The 23,641-nt window shown below is 56.1% G+C and overlaps 2 protein-coding genes across 3 annotated transcripts; both read right to left on the minus strand.

The window, feature by feature from the left end:
* Positions 1 to 667: 667 nt before the first annotated feature.
* On the minus strand, positions 668 to 3,051 carry LOC136298565 (somatomedin-B and thrombospondin type-1 domain-containing protein-like). 2 transcript variants are annotated; one of them, XM_066199366.1, is made up of 5 exons: positions 2,844 to 3,051; positions 1,934 to 2,116; positions 1,738 to 1,828; positions 1,155 to 1,328; positions 668 to 773 (listed from the first exon to the last, which is right to left on the minus strand). In XM_066199366.1, the coding sequence occupies exons 1-5, from the start codon at positions 3,049 to 3,051 to the stop codon at positions 668 to 670; spliced, it is 762 nt and encodes a 253-aa protein (XP_066055463.1). The 2 variants fall into 2 exon arrangements, with proteins under 2 accessions (XP_066055463.1, XP_066055462.1); XM_066199365.1 differs by lacking the exon at positions 2,844 to 3,051 and having other exon boundaries at positions 1,738 to 1,843; positions 1,934 to 2,472.
* A 392-nt stretch (positions 3,052 to 3,443) lies between these two features.
* On the minus strand, positions 3,444 to 17,415 carry SLC25A1 (solute carrier family 25 member 1). Its single transcript, XM_066199869.1, has 9 exons — positions 17,264 to 17,415; positions 7,162 to 7,269; positions 6,946 to 7,045; positions 6,586 to 6,724; positions 6,039 to 6,123; positions 5,768 to 5,872; positions 5,282 to 5,397; positions 4,892 to 4,965; positions 3,444 to 4,796 (listed from the first exon to the last, which is right to left on the minus strand). The coding sequence occupies exons 1-9, from the start codon at positions 17,352 to 17,354 to the stop codon at positions 4,682 to 4,684; spliced, it is 933 nt and encodes a 310-aa protein (XP_066055966.1). The 5' UTR covers positions 17,355 to 17,415; the 3' UTR covers positions 3,444 to 4,681.
* Between the last annotated feature and the right edge of the window lie 6,226 nt (positions 17,416 to 23,641).

Raw genomic sequence — 23,641 nt, forward strand, 5'->3', positions numbered from 1 at the left:
TGCAGTGGAGCAAGATCCAGCCCTGGCATGGCTCCCCCCACAGGCTGCGGTACCACCACCCAAAGCCGGAGCAGGGACCCCACCAGCAAGGTCGTGTTGTGCTGGGTGAGGAGTGGGGAAGGGCAGCAGCATCACCCAGCCCAGCCTCATTCCTCCCAGTGCAGGCTGCCAAGCCCCACGGCTGGAACTGGACACCGGCACCGTCGCCCACACGCAGCCTTTGGGTGTCTGTTTAATTTCTCTCTGCAAAGCCCAGCAGGGCTGAGCTGCCCTGCATGGCTTACCTGATACTGCAGGGAGTGAGCTCAGGCAAGAGGAAGGATGCTGCCTCCATCCTCACGTCGCTTGCCAGTTGCAGCTCATTGAAAGTATGATGTCATGGCTGAGTGTGACATCACATCATCTTCTCACCCAGACTTAACCTCATCGTGCCGTTCTTTTACCATTATTCACAGCACGTTAGCAATTCCCTTATTTTTAATCTTTATAAGAAGGGTTATTCCATTCTTAAAAATATTTAATGGAAAACGGAGCTGGCACCAAGGGTGAGCAGCAAACCTGCAGGAGGGTGAAATTATGAAAGAAACCACATTTTTTATTTCATTCCCCACCTCCCCAGCAAGGAGTGGTGCCGTGGGAAGGCTCAGCTCACCTTCCCAGGGTGATCCTACACGAAGATGAGAGCAGGTGGGGAGCAGACACAGCCTTCCTGCAGGCCCTCCTGCACCCACGAGCCCTGGCACCCCACCACAGAAGCAGCCACCCAAAATGTCCTGGAAGGGAAAATCAGTGAGAACTGGGGTGTACCATTAATAAATACAATTTTTCAAAATCAAATATATATATGGGCTTATGTTATATAGATATAATAATGGCAGTTGGACTTAGATGATCACTGCATGTCTCTTCCAATAGAGATATTCTACTCTATTTAAATATGTTTATTTTTATATTATAATCTTGCTTTATAGGATGTATTATTAATTCGTTTAATAATATGATGGTATGCTATAATATTGTGGCATATTTTAACATAATTATAGCTTTGTATACAAATATTATAATTACAGTATAAAAGGAGAATGCCTTAGAGGCAGGGAGAGATGTTCTTTAGGAGAAATCCCAGGGTGGGGATGCCGCAAATTAGCACCTACCTGGCTCCTTGCAGCCCGTGCCCGACGCAGTGGGGAGGGCGGTGGGACAGGTTCCCCCAGCACTGCACACACACCTGCTGGTCCCGGTGCAGCCGGCGGCTCCAGGCTTGCCCGCGGCACGGGGGTCCCACCTGCGCCAGGCGGAAATAGCCGCAGTAGCCGGGGAGGGGGGAGCTGCGGAGGGGGGAAAAGGGCAGCAGAAAAGAGGGAAAATGGTGGTCGGAAGGGCGGAGGTTGTGGTGGGTTCTTTGATGGATTTGGGTATAACGGGGATGTGGGTTTGGGGGGTGGCACAGGGGCCTCGGCTGGGCAGGTGAGAAGGGTGACGGCTCTGGGGCGGTGCAGAGGGATCCTAGCTGGGAGGGTGGGAAGGATGGTGGTTCCGTGGGGCATGCAAAGGGCCATGGTTATGTGTGGGGGTGCGACGGGGCCGTGGTTTGGGGCAGGGAGAAAAGTCATGGCTGGGGGAAACGAAAAGGCCCTGGGTCTGGGGGGTGCAAAGGGGCCGTGACCGCAGGGGGGGTGCAGGAGGGGTCCCGGCTCTGGGGAGCGGCGTTCCAGAGGGCCCCAACTCCACACATACCCAGAGGGCTCCTCCGGCAGCCGCAGCCCAGCTCTTCGCCAGCGATCTCTCAAGTCCTGGCTGAAGGACTTGGGCAGTATCTTGGCTACCTCTGGCAGAAGAGCGGCTGTGAGGGGCACGGGGATGATTAAAGACACTCCGGGACGGCAGCACACGGGGACGAGCACGCAGGAGGGCAGCGGGCAGCCCGCGTTACCTTTGGCCGTCCCGCAGGTCGGGTGCTGCCCCAGGCAGCCGCGGCGCTGCTTGAGGTCAGGACAGGGATCGCCTCCGTGCCGGGGCGGCACAGTGACCTGGCGGCTGCGGGCCCTGCTGCCAACCCCGCACGGCGAGCTGCAGCCGCTCCACGGCCCCCAGGGCCCCACAGCACAGCCCACCGCTGCCAGGGACGGAGGAGAGGGAAGAGTTTCAGTCTCGAGAGCAGTGGAAAGAGCAGAGCGGGGGAGATGGAGGAAAGGAGACGGGGAGAGGGGAGGAAGGGCAAGGGCCAGAGTGACCCCAGCAGCCCCTCTCCCCCGACCCCTGCCAGTGCAGGGGCATTGTGAGCTGCTTCCGCAGGACTTTATCCCTGTGCGCATCGCGCTGAGCTGGGACCCCGCTAATCTCCCCGGAGATTAGGAAGGGCTGACTGCTGCAATTGTCCGGGGGGCCGTGGCAGGCGCCTGCCTGCCCAGATTTGGGTCCCCGGGGCAGGCTGGTTCTGCACTCCCCAAGCCCATGAGCCCTGTTTGGCACCCTCAGTGCGGCCCCCGGTTCCCCTGTCCCTGTGCAAGGCACTGCCTGTGACAGTAGCGGAGGTGACACCGGGGCTTGTCCCACGCTGACCACTCAGGCTTGCAGTGACAGCGCTACCAAGAGCTGCAGCCCAGAGGCCACCGCTCCGGGCTCTCTCATTGCACTGGGGCCGGCCAGACATTCAGCATGGAAAAAGGGACAGCTGGGACACACTGCTACAAATCCAGCCCAGCCGGCATCCCCAGGCACATCCTGTTACCACGCAAAGTACGGGGCTAACAGGTAACAGCAAACCCTCGCCACCGAGCCCAGCAGCACAGGCTGCTGTCCCCAGCCGCGGGCGGGCCGGTGCCACCCCCTCCGCCACTCACCGGCACGGCGGCACGTGGCGAGGTAGTCCTGGCAGCAGTCTCCCGTCCTCTGGCAGTACGAGTCGCAGTAGCAGTGAGCCCGGCGGGCGCCGGGGGCCCAGCAGGCGTTGTTCCTGCCGGGGCAGCACCGGTGCCGGCAGCTGCCCGTGGCACAAACCAGGCAGCCGGTGGCCAGCAGCCAGCCCGCCCAGAGCAGCGGGCCCTGCATGGCACGGGCAGCCTGCGAGCCCGCGGGACGACGGCTCTGCCTCGCACCAGCCGACACCGATGAGGAGCGGGGGCCGTGCCGGTGGGAGCTCCGGCCGCGCCGCACCGCCCCCGGGCTGGGCGGGGGGACAAAGCCCGTTCCCTTCTGCTCCACCGCCCCTCGGCTCCGTGGCAGGGCAAGGGCTTCATACAATTAACCAGGGTTATTAATAAAGCACTGAGCATGAGACAGCACATCCCTGCCTGGGAGCGTCTGTGATCGGGCACTGCTGGGTTGGAGCTGATGCCGCCCCAGGAGCACCACCTTGGCATGACGGGGAGCTGTGTTCCCCCCCCACAGGGCAGGAGCCACTCACTGCCCACTCAGCACAGCCCGGACGCCAACGCAGCTGCTAAAGCCAGACTGATTTTATTCAAATTGCGAATGTAAAACAGAATAATAATAATAATAAAAAAAAAAACCTAATGCAACCCTCACTGGCTTCAGAGCCGAAAGCCGCAGGTAAACCGTGCCCAGGCTTTCCTCCTTCACCCTCCTGTGTTAAGGCTGAGCTCATCGCTGGCTTCAAGAGGGAGGAGGGATGGGTTGAGCCCTGCCTCCTGCACCCCCCCCCCCCGCTCCCTCAGGGAGAAATTTGGCACAAATCCAGTGGGGCCAGCCTGGCACGGGCAGGGCAGGGCTCCAGCCCCACAGCCATGTGTGTTAGTGTGTCAGCGTGAAGCTCCAAAAGCTACAAGATCACCTACGGCACCACAGAGAGCGGCGGGAGGGCAGATGCGGGGAATGTGGCAGAAGAACGGGGTTTGCACCCCTGGCCGAGGGGCCGAGCCTGCGGGCGGCGCCGCAGCTCCTCGCCCCGGCTCGCACACGCCTCGGCTGTAAACGGCAGGGGAGGGGGCACCCGGCTCACCCCAACCCCAGCCCACAGTGAGCAGAACTAAAGGCCTGGCTGTATGTGCAATTTTGGGCAACCGCTGCTCAGCAGCCCGGGGCTGAGCAGGATCCCTGGGATGGGATGGGACGGGATGGGATGTTGCACACCGGTGGTCTTGGTGCTGGCAGGGAGGGAGGAGGGAGCTTGGGGTCACACCAGGGGGTCACTGCCCTCCCATCCCAGGGGGTGCAGGGCTGTTGGGCCCCCTCCAAGAGCTGCTGTGACCCTGCCAGTGGCACCAGCCCCATTGTCAGCTTGTGATGTACAGCTTGGCATTGCACTCATATGGCTCAAGGGGGCTCTCAGTGCCCCCAAAAGAGCTGCTCCCCAGGCAGTCAAGAGCTCCTGGCTGCTGGGAGCCCCAAGGCCACTACCCAAGGGACATCTCAGCCTGGTTAACCAGCACACGCAGCTGACGTGGGGTTGGGGGAAAGTGTCACCGGCAGATTGGGATGGGCATGACTGGGATGCTGGGGGTTGGGATGGTGGGATGCTGCTCCCTCCCTGCTCCTTACAGCACACAACTAGTAATTTAACCTGCTCCGGAGCCTGTTCCTAAAGATAAAGGTGGCCAGGTTTGGGGTGTGCAGGGCAGACCTGGCCCCAGCAGCGCCGCAGGTGGGTGTGGATTTGGTCTCTGCTCTCCAGCTGAAGCCCTGCAGAGCACAGGAGGCGGGGGCTGCCTGGCCCAGCCCCTCAGTCCGTTTTCCACACCTTGTTGAGGAATTTGACCACCTCATCGTAGATGATGAAGACGATGGCCACGTCAAGACACACACGGCCCAAGCGAGGCACTGTACCCTTGTAAAACCTGCCAGGGATAGAGAGGGGGCCGTGGGGCTGCGTCCCCTCACAGCCCCTTCCCGGCCCATCCGCCCCCCCAGCCACCCCCACTGCAGAGCTTACGCCAGGGGCCCTTCGTGTTTCATGATCTGGTAGGCGCAGTCCCAGGTGTTCTTGTACTTGTGCGCTTCCAGCCCCTGGGGGAAGGGAAAAGCAGGGTCAGAGGCCAGAGCCAGGGGAGCCAGGGCTGCATCTGGAGCATTTTGTGGGGGGAGGCAGAGAGCTGGGGGTATGCCATAAGGAACTGATCTCTCTCCACTGCTGCAGGACATTAGACCCCACAGGGATGTCCCCACCTCCGTGCAAACACTCCTCGTGGCTCAGGAGCAACCCCAGACATGTCCCAAACCTTGCAGGCGTCGTGCGCCTGCCCCAGGGACTGCATGGAACAGCTCCCAGGCAGTGGGTGCCCCCAGGCTGCTGCAGACACCACACCAGGGCCTGGCACCGTACCTGCATCCTGGTCTTCACCACATCCAAGGGGGTGTTGCCAAAGACGCTCGCAGCTCCAGCAAGGGCTCCAAACACCCCTGTTATGAAGGGGTTCATGACCTTGTTGGGATTGTCCCCTGGGAAGGAAGAGAGGTTGAGGACAGAGTGGTGGTGGGATTTCCACGTACATTCCCAAGGGAGCCTGCAAGGAAGGTCCCAGGTCCGGCTGCTTGTGGTCAGGGTGCAGTGCTGAGCTGGGGACCGTCCAGCAGCACCCGCCCCACACAGCCCACGCTGCACCACAGGGCTTAGGGTGGGTATGAAAGTGATGCTGCAGCACGAGGACCCGTCAGCCCCACAAGCTGGTGCCACCCCACCCTGGTATATTCCTCCAAAGTGACCGAGCCATGAGAAACGGGGGGTGTGGATGGACAAACGGACCCAGCTCCCAAGGGCTGGGAGCCAGAGGCACAGCCAGGGTGGCCTGGGGGGCCAAGGGCACTGTACCTTTGTACCAGTTCCTGAGGGAGGTCATGACAAAGAAGCGGATGGCCTGGTTTGATCCTTGCTTGAGCACGGTTGCGGTTAAACCCTGGTAGGTCCCCCTCAGTCCTGCAAGAAGAGGGTGTTGGAGGGGGGACCAGCCTCAAGTGGCAGAGAAGAATCTCCCCAGGCTCAGACACACCTGTCCCAGCCTGTGCCCATCCACCACGTCCCACCCTGTCCCCATAGCATGGCAGTCCTCAGGGAGTCAGGGTGCCACTTTCCTGGGACTCACCCTGTTCCCGAACGATCTCCCGGACGCCATGGAAGAAACCACGGTATTTGGGGTTGGGAGAGGTCTGGTCATGGATAAACTTCACCTACAAGGAGATGATGCACTTGTCCTGGCTGAGGTAATGCAGATATGATGGCCCCAAGGGCTGTTGGCCACCTCCTGCCTTGTTGCAGGGACAGTCCCAAGACCAGAGCCGACCCATGCAAGCCAGGCAGCTCTGGGAGACATCACGAGGAAAGCCTGTGCCCAAACCTGGGAAACTGGCACTGCAAGCAGCCATGTGGGGCTTACACTCATAAAATGGGTGACAGGACAGCTCCTGGGTGTGGGGCTCCTCCTTTGAGTGGGAAAGGGGCCAGGGCCACCCGACTTGATCGCCACAGGGCTTTCCAGCATCAGATCCTCCCCTACAAAACTGTCTTGGGCAAATGTATGCAGCCCTCAGGTCCACAAAAGTTGGGCACACCTGGGTTCTTCCCCCTCCCAGCCCAGCCCAGCCCAGCGAGGGGTGCCAAGGCAGGGGACGGTGGCAGCCACACCCACCCACCTTCACAGTCTCCATGGGGCAGACCACGGCCACAGCCTCAGCCACGCCAGCCCCCAGCCCGCAGATGAGGCCCCGCGTGCTGTCCAGCCGCCCCTGCTCATCTCTCATCTGGTTGCTGAGGAACTCGAACATCCCGAACCTGCAAAGGAGCCACTGTGCCAACCGCTGGGCACCCAGATGGGGGTCTGCACGCCCCCTGGCTCTGGGTCTGTCGCCAGGAGCAGCTGCACACCCCGTGAGAGGACCCTCCCTGCATGGCTTTGGTAAAATGCCAACGGAAACACCGAGGGCGAAGCCACCCCCTTGTTTGCTGCTGTTGGGGGCTCCCCCCCGCTCACCCCTTGCCATGGGGGCACATACCTGACGGCAGCCTTGGGGATGGAGCCGTACAGCAGCGAGCTGAGCCCCCGGTACAGCCCCCGGATGCCATGGTCACGGACAGTCTGCTTCACACAGTCCCCTGCGGCAGAGCACAGCGGGGCCGCTGTCACCCGCCACGCCGAGGACCACCCACCACCGCCCTGCCAGCACCAGCCAGGCTCCCCAGGGGCCCAAACCCAGAGAGGGGCTGCTCACCAATGCCCTTATAGCGGGGAGGGTTTGCCTTCTCGTCCAGCTGCAGCTGTGTCTTCACATACTCGGTAGGGAATGTGATGCAGATCTCGATCCCTCCAGCCAGGCCACCTGCAAGGGAGAGGCAGGGACACTGAGGCAGGAGCAGCATTGTGCCCGTTCAGCGCCACACGGCTGCTCTCAGCTCCATGACGGCTGAGCCTGGCACCCCTGGCAGCCGCGTCTGGGCTGGGACACGATATCCCTGTCGCCACCAAAGCCCCAAGGACTCCACACAGCAGCAGGGCCCTGTGCCAACCTGGTGCCTCGCATGGGCATCACCGCCCTGCCATGGCAAGGGCTGTCGAGGAGACTGGGCAAAGGAGTGGGAAAACAGGGCAAAACACCACACCCACGGCTGCCTATTTGGTGCGGTGTCCCTCAAAGGCACCTCTCCCCCTCTGGAGCCTCGCACCTCCAGGTGAGCTGCCAGCACTGGGATGTACAAACCCAGCGGTGCCGCGGCAGGCCCAGCACCACTCCCACACCAGCAGGAGCCCATCCGCAGACCTGGCTGTGCTGGCAGGAAGCACAATTACCATCAAGCCTGTGTGCCTGCCCTGGGCTCCCACAGAGGTGGCTGCTGGGCACTGATTACAGCGGCTGCAGCCTTTCCTGATGGCCCAGGCAGCAAGGGATGCTGGCTCTCAGCTCTGGGGCTCCCCTCGGCACGGCTGGAGCCCTTGCAGCTGGACCCAGCTGTGCTGGGGGTGCTGGGCTCAGCCCATCCGGCCAGGATGGATCACAGGGCGCTTCCTCACATCAAAGTGTGCCCAGGTCCCGCCCAGCAGCAGGAGCCCTTTGTGCCGGCACCAGGAGGAAGCACAGGGCTGAGCTCCCTCAGGTCTCACAGGGCCAACCCTGCTCAGCCCAGGACAGGGCACAGGGCGCTGTCACTGGGGTCAACACCACCCTGAGCACCCCGAGGATCTCCCTGCTCCTTGCCCAGGGAAGGTGAATCATGCTGCAGCCCAGAGGCTGGGGCACAGCGTGTGGTCAGGTGGGCTGCCAGCTCCCAGTCCCCTGTACAGCCTCCAGGGGTTCCTCCAGCCTGGCCATGTCCTGGGCGTGACTCAGCAGGTCTGTGGCCCCCACTGCCAGGCTTGCAGCCCCACCATGGCCCAGGGGACACCCAGCAAGGAGCACACTGCCTCTGGAGGAGACGCTGGGACTGGGTGAGCAGTTGTTATCCTGCTCTGCAGTGAAGCACAGGCTGGTGCCACATGGCACAGCGTTGCTTATCAGCACCCCCACAACGGGATGCTGATAGGGGACACCACGGCCCATGGCTGCTCCCTGTGACAACGGCAGGCAGCACCAACTCCTTGGACCAGCAGCCTTTCTCACAAATTTGTGTTTCTTCTGCACCACCTCCACAAGTACAAGAGATCTCCCTGGAGTTGCCAGCTTCTCCCTGTCAGTGCCACTGGCATCCTCAGAAGCACTGCCACCTCCTCTCAGCCCAGTCCTTCTAAAAGGAAGGGAAAAGCAGCCTCCCCACATTCCTTCCAGCAGCTGAGCAGCACCCATCTTGAAACAGCCTTATGCTGGCTTTTCCCTCCAGGCACAAAAACCACCAGGCTGCACCGTCTGACCCAGAGAGCCAAGAAGCCAGGCCAGCCTCAACACCGCTGAGGCAATGCAAAGCTCAGCTTCGTGCCCAAAGAGCATCCCACTCCTCCCACTGGCACGGCACGGATGGGGACACCGTGACACTGAAGTACCCAAGGCAGGACACAACAGCCTGGCCGGGCAGCATCCCGACCCCGTGGGGACAGGGAATGAGGCCAGCCTGGCTCTGCCACAGCAAACAAAGGCTCCTTGTTTCCCACTGCGTTCCCAGGGGGGCTGGAGCTGCCCAGCCCGGCCCAGCCCAGGCAGGCGCTTCTCAGGAGGTGGGGCTGGGTGACCACTGCCAGCCCTGACGCTCCGCAGCACCCGCTGCTCTGGGGGCATGGGAGGCAGACACAGGGCCACTGCACTGCAGCCGGCCAACAGCCCCCCTGGGGCATCACAGCAGGACAGCCACCACCCCCAGGGTCCCCAGAGCACTCCTGCTGCCCCCTCCACCCTCTCCTGCCCTTGGCGTGTCCGTCAGAGTGGCAGACACTGACGATCCCATGGCAGGGGGCTGGCCGAACACTAATTTCTCCTGCAAAGACAAACAGCTCCTGCAGGAGCAGCTGGCAGGCCCCAGAGAGCAGCTCCGTAAGGAGCAATGTCCTCCAGATGGGTGCAACGGTCGCCAAAAAGCTGAGCACCAGCTGGCACCTCTCCACGCTGCCACACACCACCGTGTCACCAGCCTCACGCCACCACAGCCACATCAACAGCCCAGGTGCTGCCAAGGCCACTTCCCTCCCTCCTTCACTGCAGAACTGAAGTGCTGGACATTTTAAGCACCATAAATATTTGTTCTCTCTCGGTCCCCCAGCACCAGCTCCTGCCCCAGCACACCCAGGAAGCAGGGAGGCACTGAGGACAAGCCGCTGTCGAGGGACAACCAGCGCCTCAGCTCGTGGCAGCCACACCAAATGCTACAGGGAGAGATGCTGCACCTCCTGCAACCTGCTCACAGCCGCAGCAGTCACACTCGCATGCAGGGGAGGCAGAGGCTCTGCCCAGCATCCCACGGGCAGAGCCATCCACAGGCTCTGGGAACATCCACAGCTCCTGGGAACTGGCAGCCTCTGGGGCGATGAGGCTGCCCTAGCCAAGGATGAAGGAACAGGGCACCCACGCTGCCAGATCCCCTCCCTATTCCCCAGTGTTGTTCTGGCCTCAAATCCCATGGGAAGGTGCACAGAGCAGAGACTCTGGACACACTCCATGACTTGTGGCAATTTAAATCCAGTTCCTTTTGCCCACAGAGAGACAGGGTGGCACAGGCCACCTGCCCTGCAGCCCCCTGGAAGCAAGACCCATCAGAGGTCCTGCTCTGCTGTCATCTCCTCTCCCCACACAGTTTTACCCCAGCAGAAAGAAACCTCATTCTATGCAAATAAATCACTCCACTGCCCACGAGCAGCAGCTTTGTCCAAACCCCTCCCTCTCCAGGGCTGCAGGGACTTTGCAACCTGTTTACCCGGACTTTAAACACCAGCTCCAGCTCTTGCAACACCGCGGAGTCAGCAGGAACAGCAGCACTCAGGAGGTGAAAGAGCACGCGGGGCAGCTGAGATGCCGGGCCAAGGCTCTGGCTGTTCGCTGGATGCAGCAGGGCCAGAGGAGAGGGAATGTCCTTCAGGGAAGGTCGCTCTGCCCGGCCCCAGGGAAGATGCCCCCGGCGGGGGGATCCCCCTCCCAGCACCAGGAATGGCTCCCTGCCTGCAGCAAGCCCGCAAGTGTTTCAGCAGCCAGCTGTCCTGATACTGCAGGCTCAGCAGGAAGGGAGAGAAGGGAAAAGTCCCCGGGCATAGTTTTCACAGAAAAAGTTTAGCTCTCCCCGGCAGAGAGGCCCGAGGACACCGTCCTTTAATGACATGCCTGCAGCCCTTGGGCACAGCTGGGGAGAGCTGGCAAGAGGGAGAATAGGGTTTTTTGGGGACAGTGGGAGGGTGTTGCTCCTGCAAAGCTCACACAACACGTGATGGCATCAGCACACGCAGGTTCAGCCTCACACACCGTCCGTGTGCAGTTTCTGGGACACCACTGACCACCCCGAGCCAGGGAGCCCAGCTCCAGACCCAGGGCAGTGCTGAAGGCAGGAGGATGCAGCGGTGATGGGGAAGACAAGCAGAGCCCCAGGACTGACACACACCAAGGCGTGCAGCCAGGACTGGCACTGTCACCCCCTGCAAACTCCTACCCAGAGGCAAGAGCCCCAGTGAACTCCCACTGCCCTGTCTGGGAGCCACAGAGGGGCAAGGAGGCGAAACTGGCCCCTCTGCCACTCCTGCAAGTGGCTGTGCCTGCAAAAGCATCCTGCTCCTGCAGAGTGATGGAGCAGCAGGTCTCTGTGCAGCTTTGATGAGAAGTGAGCACCTGGGGAGCAATTTCAGTCTCTCCATTTTAAGAGTAATTTCACATGCTGACATACCAGCACCTGATTTCAATATAAAAAGCACCTTTTAACTTCAGATTCGTTAGGATCCTTTCAGGCCACAGGGAATTATTCCTAAGGGTCTGGAAGCAAAGCAGCAGAACTCTCCCAGGGCCCATCCCCAAAGTTTCTCAGTTCTGTCAGCTGGGTGGCTCAGGATGGTGGGAAGGCACAAAGAGGCTCTCAGTGGAAGCTGAGCCCTGAGCTGCCCATTTTGGGGGCTCCCAGCCCACGTGCAGAAGGTGCAGCTGGATGGGGCGAGCAGAGAGCTGACATGGATCACACACTACGGGCACAGGGTGCAATCCTGCCCAGCTCCTGGGTGCTGGGCTCACAGTGGGCAGCACTCTCACAAGGGGACTTGGTGCCCTTTCCCATTAGCCAACATAGCTTTTGGAGATGGGGAAATAAGGGGAAAAAATCCCCAAGAACCAAAGACCACCAGGCTGCTACGAACCGGGAAGGCAGAAATACCGACCAGCAGCTTGTGACAGGTCTCTGCAGCCCCAACTGCCGCCTGCTCCCCACACCGAGGGACCAACCCCCCCTGGCAGCCATCCAGGCTGCTCTTCACCCATCCATTGCCGTGGAGCAATCCTGCCCTGCCTGCCTGCGGCGGTGAAACGGGTTTAACAGCTCCAGCCGCCCGGCACTTCCCACCACGGGCCATCTTGTGAAACCCGGGAGCCGGCAGGAGCCTCGCTGGGGCCGCAGCTCTCCAGGACAGCCGGCTCCCGGCACAGCTCCAGCACTGCCGTCCTCCCTCCGGCCACGGACAGTCCTTCACCGCCCATCCGCAGCCACATCCTTCTGGAAAACCACCACGGCGGCAGCTCTGCCACCAGAAGTCTGACTCAGTGCTGAGATGGGGAAGGCTGCTTCCCCAAACCAGACTGCCAGAAGTTTATACCTGTGTTTTGGTTAGAAGGGAAAAAAACATGTCCTGCAATAGGTTAGCAGGCTCAGAGGGTGGCTGCCCCTGCTGGGGTTAGGAAGGTCTCCTGTCTGCTAGGGGCAAGGCCAGTGGGGAGCACAGGGGCTCAGCACGTCCACCAGTAAACACACACTCACTGCTGCTTTGGTCACGGCAGTGTGCTACAAGGCAGGCTGGCGACAGTCTGACCCCCCCAGGGATACAGGATGGCAAACATGAGAGGTGCCCCTCTGTACCCTGGGCCACGGTGGGTAAACAGCCCCGTGCAAACAGCGCTGCAGATAATGCTTCGGATGGGATGAAATCATTTGTCCCGAATCTTACTGGAACCGTCCTGTTTGAACAGGCTGCCCTTTCACAACTCACCCATTCTTCACCTCTTTGCATTTATTTCTTAATACAACAATTAATCATTACTACATTTTAAACTCCTCAGCTGTGAGTGTGATGGCAGAAGCCATTTCCCTGTGCCTGCAGTCACGGCATCCTCTGCCTTTGGTGCCAATTCCACCTTTGGGGACTGCCAGGTTCTTTGTCCTGTTCAAGTCACCTTCTCCCCATTGCCCTGAATGCCTCAAGGCCCCAGGTTCGTCACCATGAGCTGCCCCCGGGCCATCCCACCACTTAACCTCAGACACCAATTTTTCAAGTGTCAAAAACTCTCTTAGGACATGCATCAGGGAGCTGATGTCAGAGCCCAGGGCTGTTGGATGACACCCCCAGCACAGCCCTGTGGCTGGATGAAGGAGCCACTGCCTGGACTGAGACTTCCCTGGGGACAGGTTCTGATCTCCTAGCCCCCAGCACAGGGAATTGACTCCCGTACCAAGCACTGGAGCACAGGGTGAGAGAAGAGATGGCCAAAAATCAATCCCTGCTGTCAAGAGATGACCTGAGACCTCAGGGCACAAGCAAGAACAGAGAGGCTGCATTGGCATGCACCACGCAGGGCTGTCAGAGCTGAGGGATGCTGCAACATCCCCAAGCTGTCAGCTCATGGTGCTCATTGTCTGGGGAAGACGGACGACTCCTTCCGATCATTTACATCAGCCCAGAGAAAATGGTTGCCTGCAGAATGTCAAGCAGAGCAGCAGGCATGTGAAAATCTCAGAAACTCACATTTCAGAGCCCAGGGTTAACCCCAGCTCATACAGAATCCATCCAGACCAAAGGGACACCCCAATGTGGTTTCCTGGCCCTGGGGCTGACATCCTCCTCCCACCAGGAGCCTTGGGGGCTCTTACAGGTTTCCTCTGCAGCCCATGAGGGCTCCCAGGCAGCCGGGGACTCACTCAAGGGTAGCATGGTCCTTGTGCCCTGCTCCCCAAATAGGCGACAGCCACAGGAGGCAACTGCAGGAGAAACCACAGCCAGGAGTGATGTACTGAGGGCCAGTGGACCTGGCAGGACCGGCTCCCTCCATGCTCACCAATGCTTCCCCCTGGCTGCACTTTGCCTCCACCCAGCTCAGCATGAAGGGGGAAACATCCCTCACTCTGCCGTGAGCACCAGGCATCTATCTCAAAATCAGGGAGTGTGCCGGACCACAGCCACTCACAGCATCACAATCTCCCTTGAACTCTCTCCTGAGAGCAAAGGCCCTGAAAATCCAGATGGACTTAGGACTTTTGGAAAAGGAGACCTGCTCTGCAAGAGGCAAGTCTCAGCTTTCACACCCAGTGCCCGACTCCTCTCTTCTGCAGGTACAGCTTTTCCTAAGAAAGATAACATCAAGGATTAACAAAGAAGAGGAAACTGAAGCTCCAATTACTGCTTTGTTTGGGACCCTGGGCTCCCTTGCTGAACCCTGCTTCATGCCCGACCCTCTCTTCAGGCCCTTCTTTCTCCCTGCAGCCCCTCTCCCTGCCCATGCTCCCGCTAGGACCCTGGTGCACATCACTGCTATTTGCCAGTGGTACCCAACACCAGGGGAGCAGGCACAACCCCTGTGTGCTCTTTCCAAATCCAGCATTGCGTAGGAAAACATCCAGGCGTCCTGCCTCCCTGGCCAGGCAGGATTAGGTGTAGGTAGAAACAGCAACTGTGCAACAGCCCCCGGGTGAGCAGAGACACCACGCAGAGAGCAGGGCAGCTGGGAGCTTCTCTGTGGGAGGGAGCAGACCCCAGGATTTAAAGCTGGCTAAAAACAGAGTAAGGCTGTACTTAACTCTGGCGAGGGCAGGCAGAGCCTTTCATCAAATGAGCCCTACTAACAACGAGCAAAGTTCTCAAGAGGAGGGCAGGGGTGCAAGGTTTGCCTGCAAATGGCAAAGACCTTTTGTGCTGGGCTGGAAATAGCCTACACTGCAGGCAGACTTGAGCTGACCCAACGTGGCATCCAAAAACCCAGCGAAGGAGCACTCTCAGGAATCCCAGAGGTGACTGATGACTGTCCCACCAGCCCTGCCACCAGCATTCCTGTCTCACCACTTAACTGCCTTTATTTCAAGCTCCCCACTGGAGTGTGGTCCTGCGCTAGGAGCACAGTAGAACAGCAGCACCCAGCCCTTCAGGATGCTGGTGGGAGGGACAGGAGTCTGGTGGGCCGTTTGGAAACCACAGCACAAAATGGGAACGCCGGCTGTGGGAGGCTGGCGACAGGGCAGGGTTCCTGGGCTGCCTGCTAACAGGTTGTTACCCAGCAGAAAAGGCCAAGCTGTCTTCATGTGCTCAGGCCACACATGGCCACAGCAGCACCAGCAGCACTGTCACTGCAAGGTGAAGCCCTGCCTTGGCACACAACAGCTGCTTGGACAAAGGAGAGCCCATTAGCAAATTAATTTTTAACCTTGCGTTTTGTCTGTTGCGACAACTGAAGGAGAAGAGCTCTTGGCAGACAGAGCTTTACTTGCGTCCCTTCAGAAGAGAGCCAACCCCAGCCTGCTGAGGTCTGGGCAGCCGAGGGAGCTGTGCCTCCCTGGCAGAGGATCCCAATTACACACAGGGTCTGGGAGCAGATACGCACTCAGGGTGGGATGATGGCTTATTTAACTCCACCAGCACTGGCACAGCAGGAATGTTCCATCTGAACACCTCCAGCTCTCCAGAACAGGGAGCTTTGAAGCACACACCCCTGTTGTGCAGACAGATGTCAGATGAGAAAATCTGAGGGCATCAGCAAACCCCTTAAAGTCAGCAGAGACAGCCACCAACAGCACTGCATCCCCCAGTGAGGGGCTGGAGAGCTGAGCAGATCAGGGTACAGGGAGTTAACAGCAGCTTTCTCCCATTTCTGTGGTTCTCTAATACAATTAGATGCCACAGAAGCTTGGCTGGACTTCTGCCCATTAACCAATTACTCTGATTACAGCCTGTGAGGAGAAGACCAGCATCTCAATAGGGTATTTCTTCAACCTCTGCAGCTTCACATAAGCCCAGAAGGCCCCCCCCAGGCAGGTGCACATACAGCTTCGTGCTGTATTGCCCAGCCTGGCACCTGGCAAAGGCCACAAGCACCATGTCCCTTCCTTTACATTGGGACAGCTTCCAGGCATAACCACAGCAACTCTTCTGGCAGGGAGAGCAGAGCAAGTCTGCTGCAACCTCTCTCACAGGAAGCTGATGCTGGTAAGATGATGATCCTGATTACAGATCAACACAAGGTCTATGACAGTATCCTGGTACATTGGTCCAGGCAGTGACAACCTGATGCATTCATTGTACATGCACAGCGAGTTGGGAAAGACTGGGAAGAATGGACAAGAAGGAAACATCCTGTCCTTCCCATCTTAAAATTGGATTAAATCCTATTTAAAAGATCTTTAACTCAAAAGGCCTGAAAAAGCCAACCCATTTTGAGGTGGGGCAGCAGAGAGGGGCACAGAGCTCAGGAGGAGCCCGGTCTCACGAAGGGCTCACTTGAGCGAGAAGGCACTCTCTCGTTGGAGGCTGCCTCCTCCTTTGTGCCCCAGCCCTTTGGCCAGGCAGCCGAGCGATAGCACAGTCCCCTCCCGGAGACGTGACCCCGGGAGGCCTCGGCACCCTGTGCACGCTCCAGCGGCGGCAGCCACCTCCGGCAGTTCTCCCGGTGCTGCGGGGGAGGCCGCCCGCCGCGGCGGGGGCACGGCCGCTGGGCAGAGCCGGAGCGGCCGCCGCTCCGCTCCCCGAGCGGGCACAGCCCCGCTGCTCCCCGGTCCCGCTGCTGGAGGCTGGAGCTCTGCCCTTGGAGGGGAGCAGGGAGTTGGGCAGACAAACAAAGGCACAATCGTAGGAGGGGGAATTGCCTGGAAAACACAAAAGCTCTAAACATGCCAATCATGTCGAGGCTGCGATGGCTCATTTCAAAACAAAGACGCTAATCTCCACTCTGGGAATTGTCCTGCGACTGGCAGGAGAAACCAGGGAGCTAATGAACAGCTACAAAGGAGTTTAACAAGCCTGCGACTGTCTTGGACTCCATTCAGCTCAGAGCTCGAAACAGCCACAAGCAGGAGGCAGACCGTTAACTCTGCCGTTACTGCTGCACTCGGAGCCTGTTTTTATCCCATGGAAGTGGTCAGAACTGGACGCGAAAACACGCCCAGATCCATAGCGACTGATGCTCAGGCACAAAGGGGGGACCAAGCAGCCTTTAGAAGAGCACTACCAGCGCAGCCAGTGGACACAGCTGGGGCAGGGACAACCGCCTGCTGCTGCTTCAGCCCTGTCCCATAACACCCGCGGGGGAGCATGTGGGGCCCTTGTTGCCACCAGCCTCTCCCATCAGTTCCGCTCCCTCCTGCTGAACCCCGCTGAACCCGCGAGTGCCGCTCGCCCAGCGTCATGTCCGAGCCCACCAGCACCTTCCCGGCTGGACCACGGCGTACAGAAACAGCCTGGCAAGATGCTGGGTTCTCCGCGGATAGCGGGAGCTCCGGAGCCAGCGTCCACGCTCGGGATGCAGCTGCGGGAGCTCTTTGGCTGTAGCCGAAGGAAAACCCCGGTCCAGCGGGATCGCCTTCCGCGGGCAGCGGGAGAGGGGCGGCAGTCCTGGGACGGAGCATCACCGGCGGGAGCGCCACCGCCCCGGGGCGGGTCCGGCAGCCCCCGCCCAGCCGGATGCCCACGCTGGCAGCGGCGGGGCGAGCCCCGTCCCCACGAGAGCCCCTTACCTGCCAGGATGGCCTTGCCGGGGTGCGTGAGCTTGGCCTTGCCGGCGGGGGCGGCGGCGGCCAGGCTGCGGGGCGCGGCGGGGACGGGCATGGCCGCGCTGCTCCGCGGCTCGGGCTGCCCGGCGGCGGCGGCCGAGCCCTATTTCAGAGCCGCGCCCGCGAGGGGCGGCCCCGCTGGCGTCACATCCTCGCCGGGGCGGGGCGGGGGCGGCCCGTGGGGACCCGGGGAGCGGCTCTGCGGGGAGCGGCGAAGCGGGAGAAGGGCAGCCGAGCGGCAGCGTGAGCCGGCCCGGCCTCCGGTGCTGCGGGAATGCGGGTTGCTCAGCCCGCTCCCAGGAATCCACGGGAAAAGCCTCCGCGTGGGCACGGAGAGGTGCCGGCCCGGCCGGAGGGGTGGACAGCAGCGCCTCGTCTCCTGAGCGCCATCAGCACCTCCGGGCACGCTTAGGCCGGGACTAGCTCCGAACCGCCCCAAACCCTTCGGTCAGCGAGGATACACAACAGCGCGCTCCTGCGCGGTCACCACGGTCCGAGGGGAGGGAGACGGAGGGTTTGCTCCTCTCAGGCCCTTGGCTTGAATCCTTTCTGTTTCACTGAGGAACGGAGACCAGGAACTCCCGGGGTAGGAAGTGCATGTGAACGCCCAGTGCAGGCGGAAGAGAAACAAAAACATTCTCCAAGTAAAAGGCTGCTGTGAGTGCAATGACACTCCGAGCTTAGCCAGAGTTGGTTGGTGCTTTTGTTGTTGTTGGGTTTTGTTTGTTTGTTTGTTCTGGTTTGGTTTTTGATTTTTGTTTTGGGGGGAGTGGGTGTATTGGCTATTGCTCCTCAATATTTGGGCTGTGCAAATTGCACCAGGATGTGGTTTTGCTTTATCTGCAGAGGAAGACCGCCCTGCTCTAGTTTACGTCCAAAAGCTGGATTTACAGGATGCAGGGAAAGAAACCAACACTGTTTTAATTTCCATCCGGGATTTCGCAGAAACCAGGGAACACTGGAGATGTTCTCCTGAACTGTGGTCTCCCTTACCCCTGGAGCAGCCACATTACTCAAAAGAGTGAACATTTTGTGGAGGAAGTCACTGCCAGCTATGTATAAAACATACTCCTGTCCAGACTTGCTCTCTGTGTGCCTTGTGACGTGGATTTTGCTTAACGAGACCCAGTGATCCAGCAGCTGCCAGCCCCATCCAAAAGCTCACTCCGCAGCTACACAGCCCTGGCTTTGTGGCTGAACCACCAGCAGAAAAACCCTTTGGGAAACTGAAGCACCTTTATTCTGCCAGGGTTAAAAGCAAACATACTTGCATTGCAGAACTCGCCCCCAGGTGAGATCAGAACTGTACGTGGTTTCACAACAGAGTTAAAATAGGCACAGAGTGGTCTCATGCCAAGTCTAAGGCCCCCCCCCCAACACAGGGAAGTAAAGGAGGGGGAGGAATTAACATGTGAAGGGAAGGAAGAAACCGTCGTAGTCCCAGTCACAAATGCAGAGCAGCTACTCGTGTTCAGGTTAGCGTTATTAGAATGGTAAAGATTAGATAAATTCTTTCAAACGTGGCAAACAAACGCGTTTGGATTTCTGATTAACCTCTGCAACTCCTCATACCTTTCCATCAAATTATCATGGCTTTTACATCTGCCTGCAGACACTTACACCCTGTGCTGTGAGGGCCTGATTACCTTCACAACAAACACTGGCTCTTACAGATTCCCCAATCATCAAGGCCTGTGCACAAGTGCATCCTGTCCAAGAAAATACCACACCACACGCTTAATTCGCATCAGCCTCAATGGGATTCACAGCAGTGCTTACCTTGCTGAACAGGGAAAGGATTATTCATATTTAATCACATGCAGATTGCAAGCCATCTTCTGCAAGGACTTGACCTCCAAGAAGCTGCTAACACCTCGTGTCAGCAGAAAGCCTGAAGGAGAAACAGTGGAGCAAGATAAACAATCCCTGAAACACCAGGGGCTGCTAAAGGATGTTTTAAATCCCATTACTTATGTGAAAGTAAATACTTGACCAGGCTTACAGGGTCAGAAGAAATGCATGGTCAAAGCATAGAAGAGCAACTACTGTTACAGACACAACATCAAACCCACTATGTTACTTCTCTTGCTTCAGGAATTCTCATGGAAACAACCCTCTGACAATCTCAACTCATTTCCCTTGCTGGTGGCTGGTGCTTGTTTCTGCTGGCATACAAAGACACAAGAATTGTGAAATACGTAGTCAGGTGCTACTGCAGCCTGTGTGCCTCATGGCACCTCTCCAGGCCCCAATAATCAGAATTAAAGAGAGCTACTGAAAATGAAAGCAACTTCCACAATTTATTTTTTCAAACACAAACAGGGTTTTCTGGAGCCTCGGAAGCACATACTTACATGACAACACTTAGTTTCAACTTATTCCTGCCTTGCCCCTCCCTAAAATGATTATTATTACTTTTATTTAATTGGCACTAGACAGCACACCATGGTTTCAGAGACCATGAGCGGTCAGTATGGGGCTCATAACTTCTTATATATCCTGGGATCAGAGAACCTTTTCATTTCTGTAAATTAACAGATGTATTTTCACAATTTTTACAACTCATCAACTACTACAAACCTTTTCATGCATTATTAATCCCCAATCACTTGCAGTCTTATGATAAAATAAGAAAACTCTTTCTCTCAGGTTGTCTATCAAGACAAGAGCTACTGTGACTATAAGAAAGATGATGCTATTCCAAACAACGAACACGATTCCCACTTGAGCACACATGCAGAAGAAGCTCCTGTTGCTGCTCAAGATTATTCACTGGGATTACCAGGACTGAGCCTCTCATGAGCACCACAGAAATCCCTGTTACGATCACATCTGCGTGGGCCTGACTCATCTCAGGAGAGAGTGAAGTCCGTGTACCATGTACAGAGTCCGTGTACCATTACCATTCTGCTACTTGGCCATAGTCGTGAATCCCTCACAGCACGATGTGTTACTCAACAAAGCAACTCCAGCTGACAAACTCTATCACCAGTTGATGAGGCCATTTCCCCACCCCCTAAGTGGAAAAAAAAAAGTACCTTACAAGAGGAGAGCAATTCAAAGATTTAGATTTATTAAGCACCGTTTCCCACCCAAACTCACTCCTAGCTCCCCATCTGGATAACCAGTACTTGGGGAATTTGTGCTCTGCATAATATTGGAGAACTTAGTGCTGTGGAAAACAACATACCAGAAGACTTTGTAATCCTTTCCTTTCATAACCACTGGGGGGAAAGAAGAAATGGAGATTTTTAGGCAAACACATTTTATAATCTTGATTATAAAAACGGCAAAAAAAAAAAAAATCTTGAGTCATTGAACCACACAGGAAATGCAGAACTGAATAAGCTCAGAACCTGACTCAGGATTTTTAAATTCTGACATATAAAAAACAGGACTTAACTGACTGTGTTTCAAATTCATCTTAAGCTTAAAAGCTGTCAACTTTATATTAGCTTGGAAGAAAACAGATGGATGTTGTTGCCTTTTTGAACGATTGCAAAGGCTCCAGACAAACTGAAATACATACCTATGCTAAGAATTTTGCAGTGTTTTATTAGTACAACATGAGTCAGGATCTGTCATTACATTTGGAAAGGTGCCCATAGAAAATGAACAGTATTGGAGAATGAGAAAGCTAGATTAGCGACAAACTCTCTGGAGGCCAGACACCTGCTGAAGTAGGAGATGGTGCACAATAATGACCCCAGATCCATTAAACTGGACTGGTGCACCTGCAGGTTGCTATAGCAAGGCCCATTAACTTGGCAAATCACAACCTGATTACACACGACTGTCACAAAGCACTGGTGTCCTCAAGCATTTTTCAGCCTTATGTCCTTATCTGGAAACAAATGAGATTGAAGCGGTCTTGGGGTATTCTGTAAAGCAAAAAAGGAAATACAGTCGGCTTGGAACCAAGTGCAAAGCCAAACCATTACAGAACAGAAGGGACCCAGGAAGACTGCAAGAAGCTTTACAGATGAGAAATAACACTGTCATAAGGTAATACATACACTTGATAAACTGCTTGTTACAAGAACCTGGCACATCCAGTGCTACCTGTCCCAAGATTTGCAAGAGTTCTCACCTCATTTTTTTTCCAGCAGATTGAAAAACTGTCATGCTGATTCAGTCTCACTAGGAATTTCTCAGAGGCCAAGTCCTAGCCTGCCAATTAGGATATCACACATCCAAGCATAAGCATTCATTACAAGCAGTTGACAGTCAGCTTTGCCAAAGTACTAAAGTTACTCACACTCATTTAAGTGGGCATCTGACAAGGTTTGTTTGTCAGTTTTAGTGTTCAAAAAACCAAGGAAATTTCTTAGGCGTCTGAGTAACTGCTGCTGGATTTGCTAGGGGGAAAAAAAACTGTTCCTTGTTTCCCACAGCCCAATTAGGGATCCATGTTGTGCTCTAAGTGCCAGCACTCAGCACTGCAGCTGCTAAAAGACTATTAAATCAGAATTAGATTTTTGACCCTGCAGTTACTACTGTCTTTACCGTATCGTGCCCATTATTTGCACAAACTTCAACAGACTTCATATGCCTGGAATCTATTCTTTAAAGAGCTAAGTTACTTCAGATCATTTCCTTCTTCTACACTACCATTTAATGATAGAGTCCTAAAAAGGGGGGCAGGGAAATGGAGTCTCATAAAACACCACACCATTATATGAAATAAGAAACAGGACTTACCCCAGCGATGCATTCCTCCTGAATTCACCTTGTGAATTGCTTGTCTTCTCTGATGCCAGATCTGTATGTGCCCAAAGTCTGACAGACCAGGGGAGATTCCCCTAAGTCTGACAAATAGCAAGAGCCATTACACAGGAGGAGATCCATACTCTGTTTCTCACAGGGAAAGCATGAGGCTTTAAAAGCCCATGTGTAGTCTCAAGCAAGTTACCCTCTGACATAAGCCTGGAAGTTGGTCTCCAAATGCTGCACACTGCAGCAGGTTCTGCATGAACACATTATTCTACAGGACAGCACCAGTCCTGTGTCCCTGGGGTGGGAATTAATAGAAGCTTAGTTTTAAAGCAGATTCTCTGCAAAAAAATCTTATCCAAGTTTTCAAAAACTTGTACATTACAAATTCATGAAATGAAGTAAATTCTTCACCTGAAAGAGGGGTTATTATTTCCTGCTGTGAATGACTTCAGTTTCAGAGAAGCAGTGAAGAACCTTGGTACACAAGAGTTTGTTCCACATTTTAGGTACACCTGCACTGTATTGGCAGGGAGTCTGTTTTGAATGCAAGATCACATAATTTATAAAAGCCATTTTACTCAGCAAGAGCTTAAATACCAGGAGACCAACTAAAGCAAGACCGCTGATCAGAGCTGGCAGCTTTGCTTTCCTTGAGAACTCAGTCACTCCTGTAATTAGATTTCTAGACTGAGGCTATTAAGGATCCCCAGGCTACCTTCAATTCTCTACAGTCAGGAGCTGTTCCAGTATTTGATCAGTTCTCTACAGTCAGGAGCTGTTCCAGTATTTGATCTAGCACTTCACTGTGTTTCACCATCAGCTTGCACTTGCTGCTATGAAGTCAGAGCCCATTTATAAGTTGCCAGGATGGAAAGTCCTACAGTCATACTAATACTAGAGTTGGTCTTCAGTTCCAGCTGATGTACCCCAATTTATTTCAACTGACAAGGAACTGGTTACAAAACAGAAGTACTATTTTCCTGGAAAATGGCAAGCTACCTGGCTAATTCCTGCAATGAGTAAGTCCGGACAGAGTGGAGATTTACCTGAACTCATTAGCTGCTCAGCATTTCAAGCTGAGCCTTGAATGCTGACCAGTACAAAGTTGAGGTCAGTATGTTACAGCAACACTTGGGCATTCTGGCATCCATCAGAAGGAACTGCATCCCTTTGCCACTGCTGTCATAGTGTGGTGACCAAGAAGAAAACACACTCATTAGAACTGTGTCAAAGCACAGTCTGCTCTTACTGATTCCAGAACCCTGACAATCTCCACTAGTTTGCATTTAAAGGTGTTTTGCCCTGTTCCAAGTGGGACTCAGTATGAAAAGGTGCAGCTTACCAAAACCACTGCTATACTGATGTACCTCAACAGAGAAGACACTCTCTCATTGCAGCACCTCCCTCCACATGGGACTGAAGCTCTCCCAGCCCAGTGAATGAAAGCGTAAGAACATGTGACTGTCTCCTGCAGCACACCCTCCCCACGTGACAGCGTGTGCTCATGTGTCTGGTGAAGTGACCACAACTCCCTTTAAATTATTTACTAGGCCTTCCCTGTTACGTGCCTTGGCACAAGTCTCCCTTTTCCTGCCTGGCATCCTCAGTTGTCAGATTAAGAAACCT

Source organism: Chamaea fasciata, unplaced genomic scaffold (genome assembly GCF_029207755.1).
Source record: "Chamaea fasciata isolate MVZ Bird 193981 ecotype frontalis unplaced genomic scaffold, bChaFas1.0.hap1 SCAF_18, whole genome shotgun sequence".
In the NCBI taxonomy this organism is placed as follows: domain Eukaryota; kingdom Metazoa; phylum Chordata; class Aves; order Passeriformes; family Sylviidae; genus Chamaea; species Chamaea fasciata.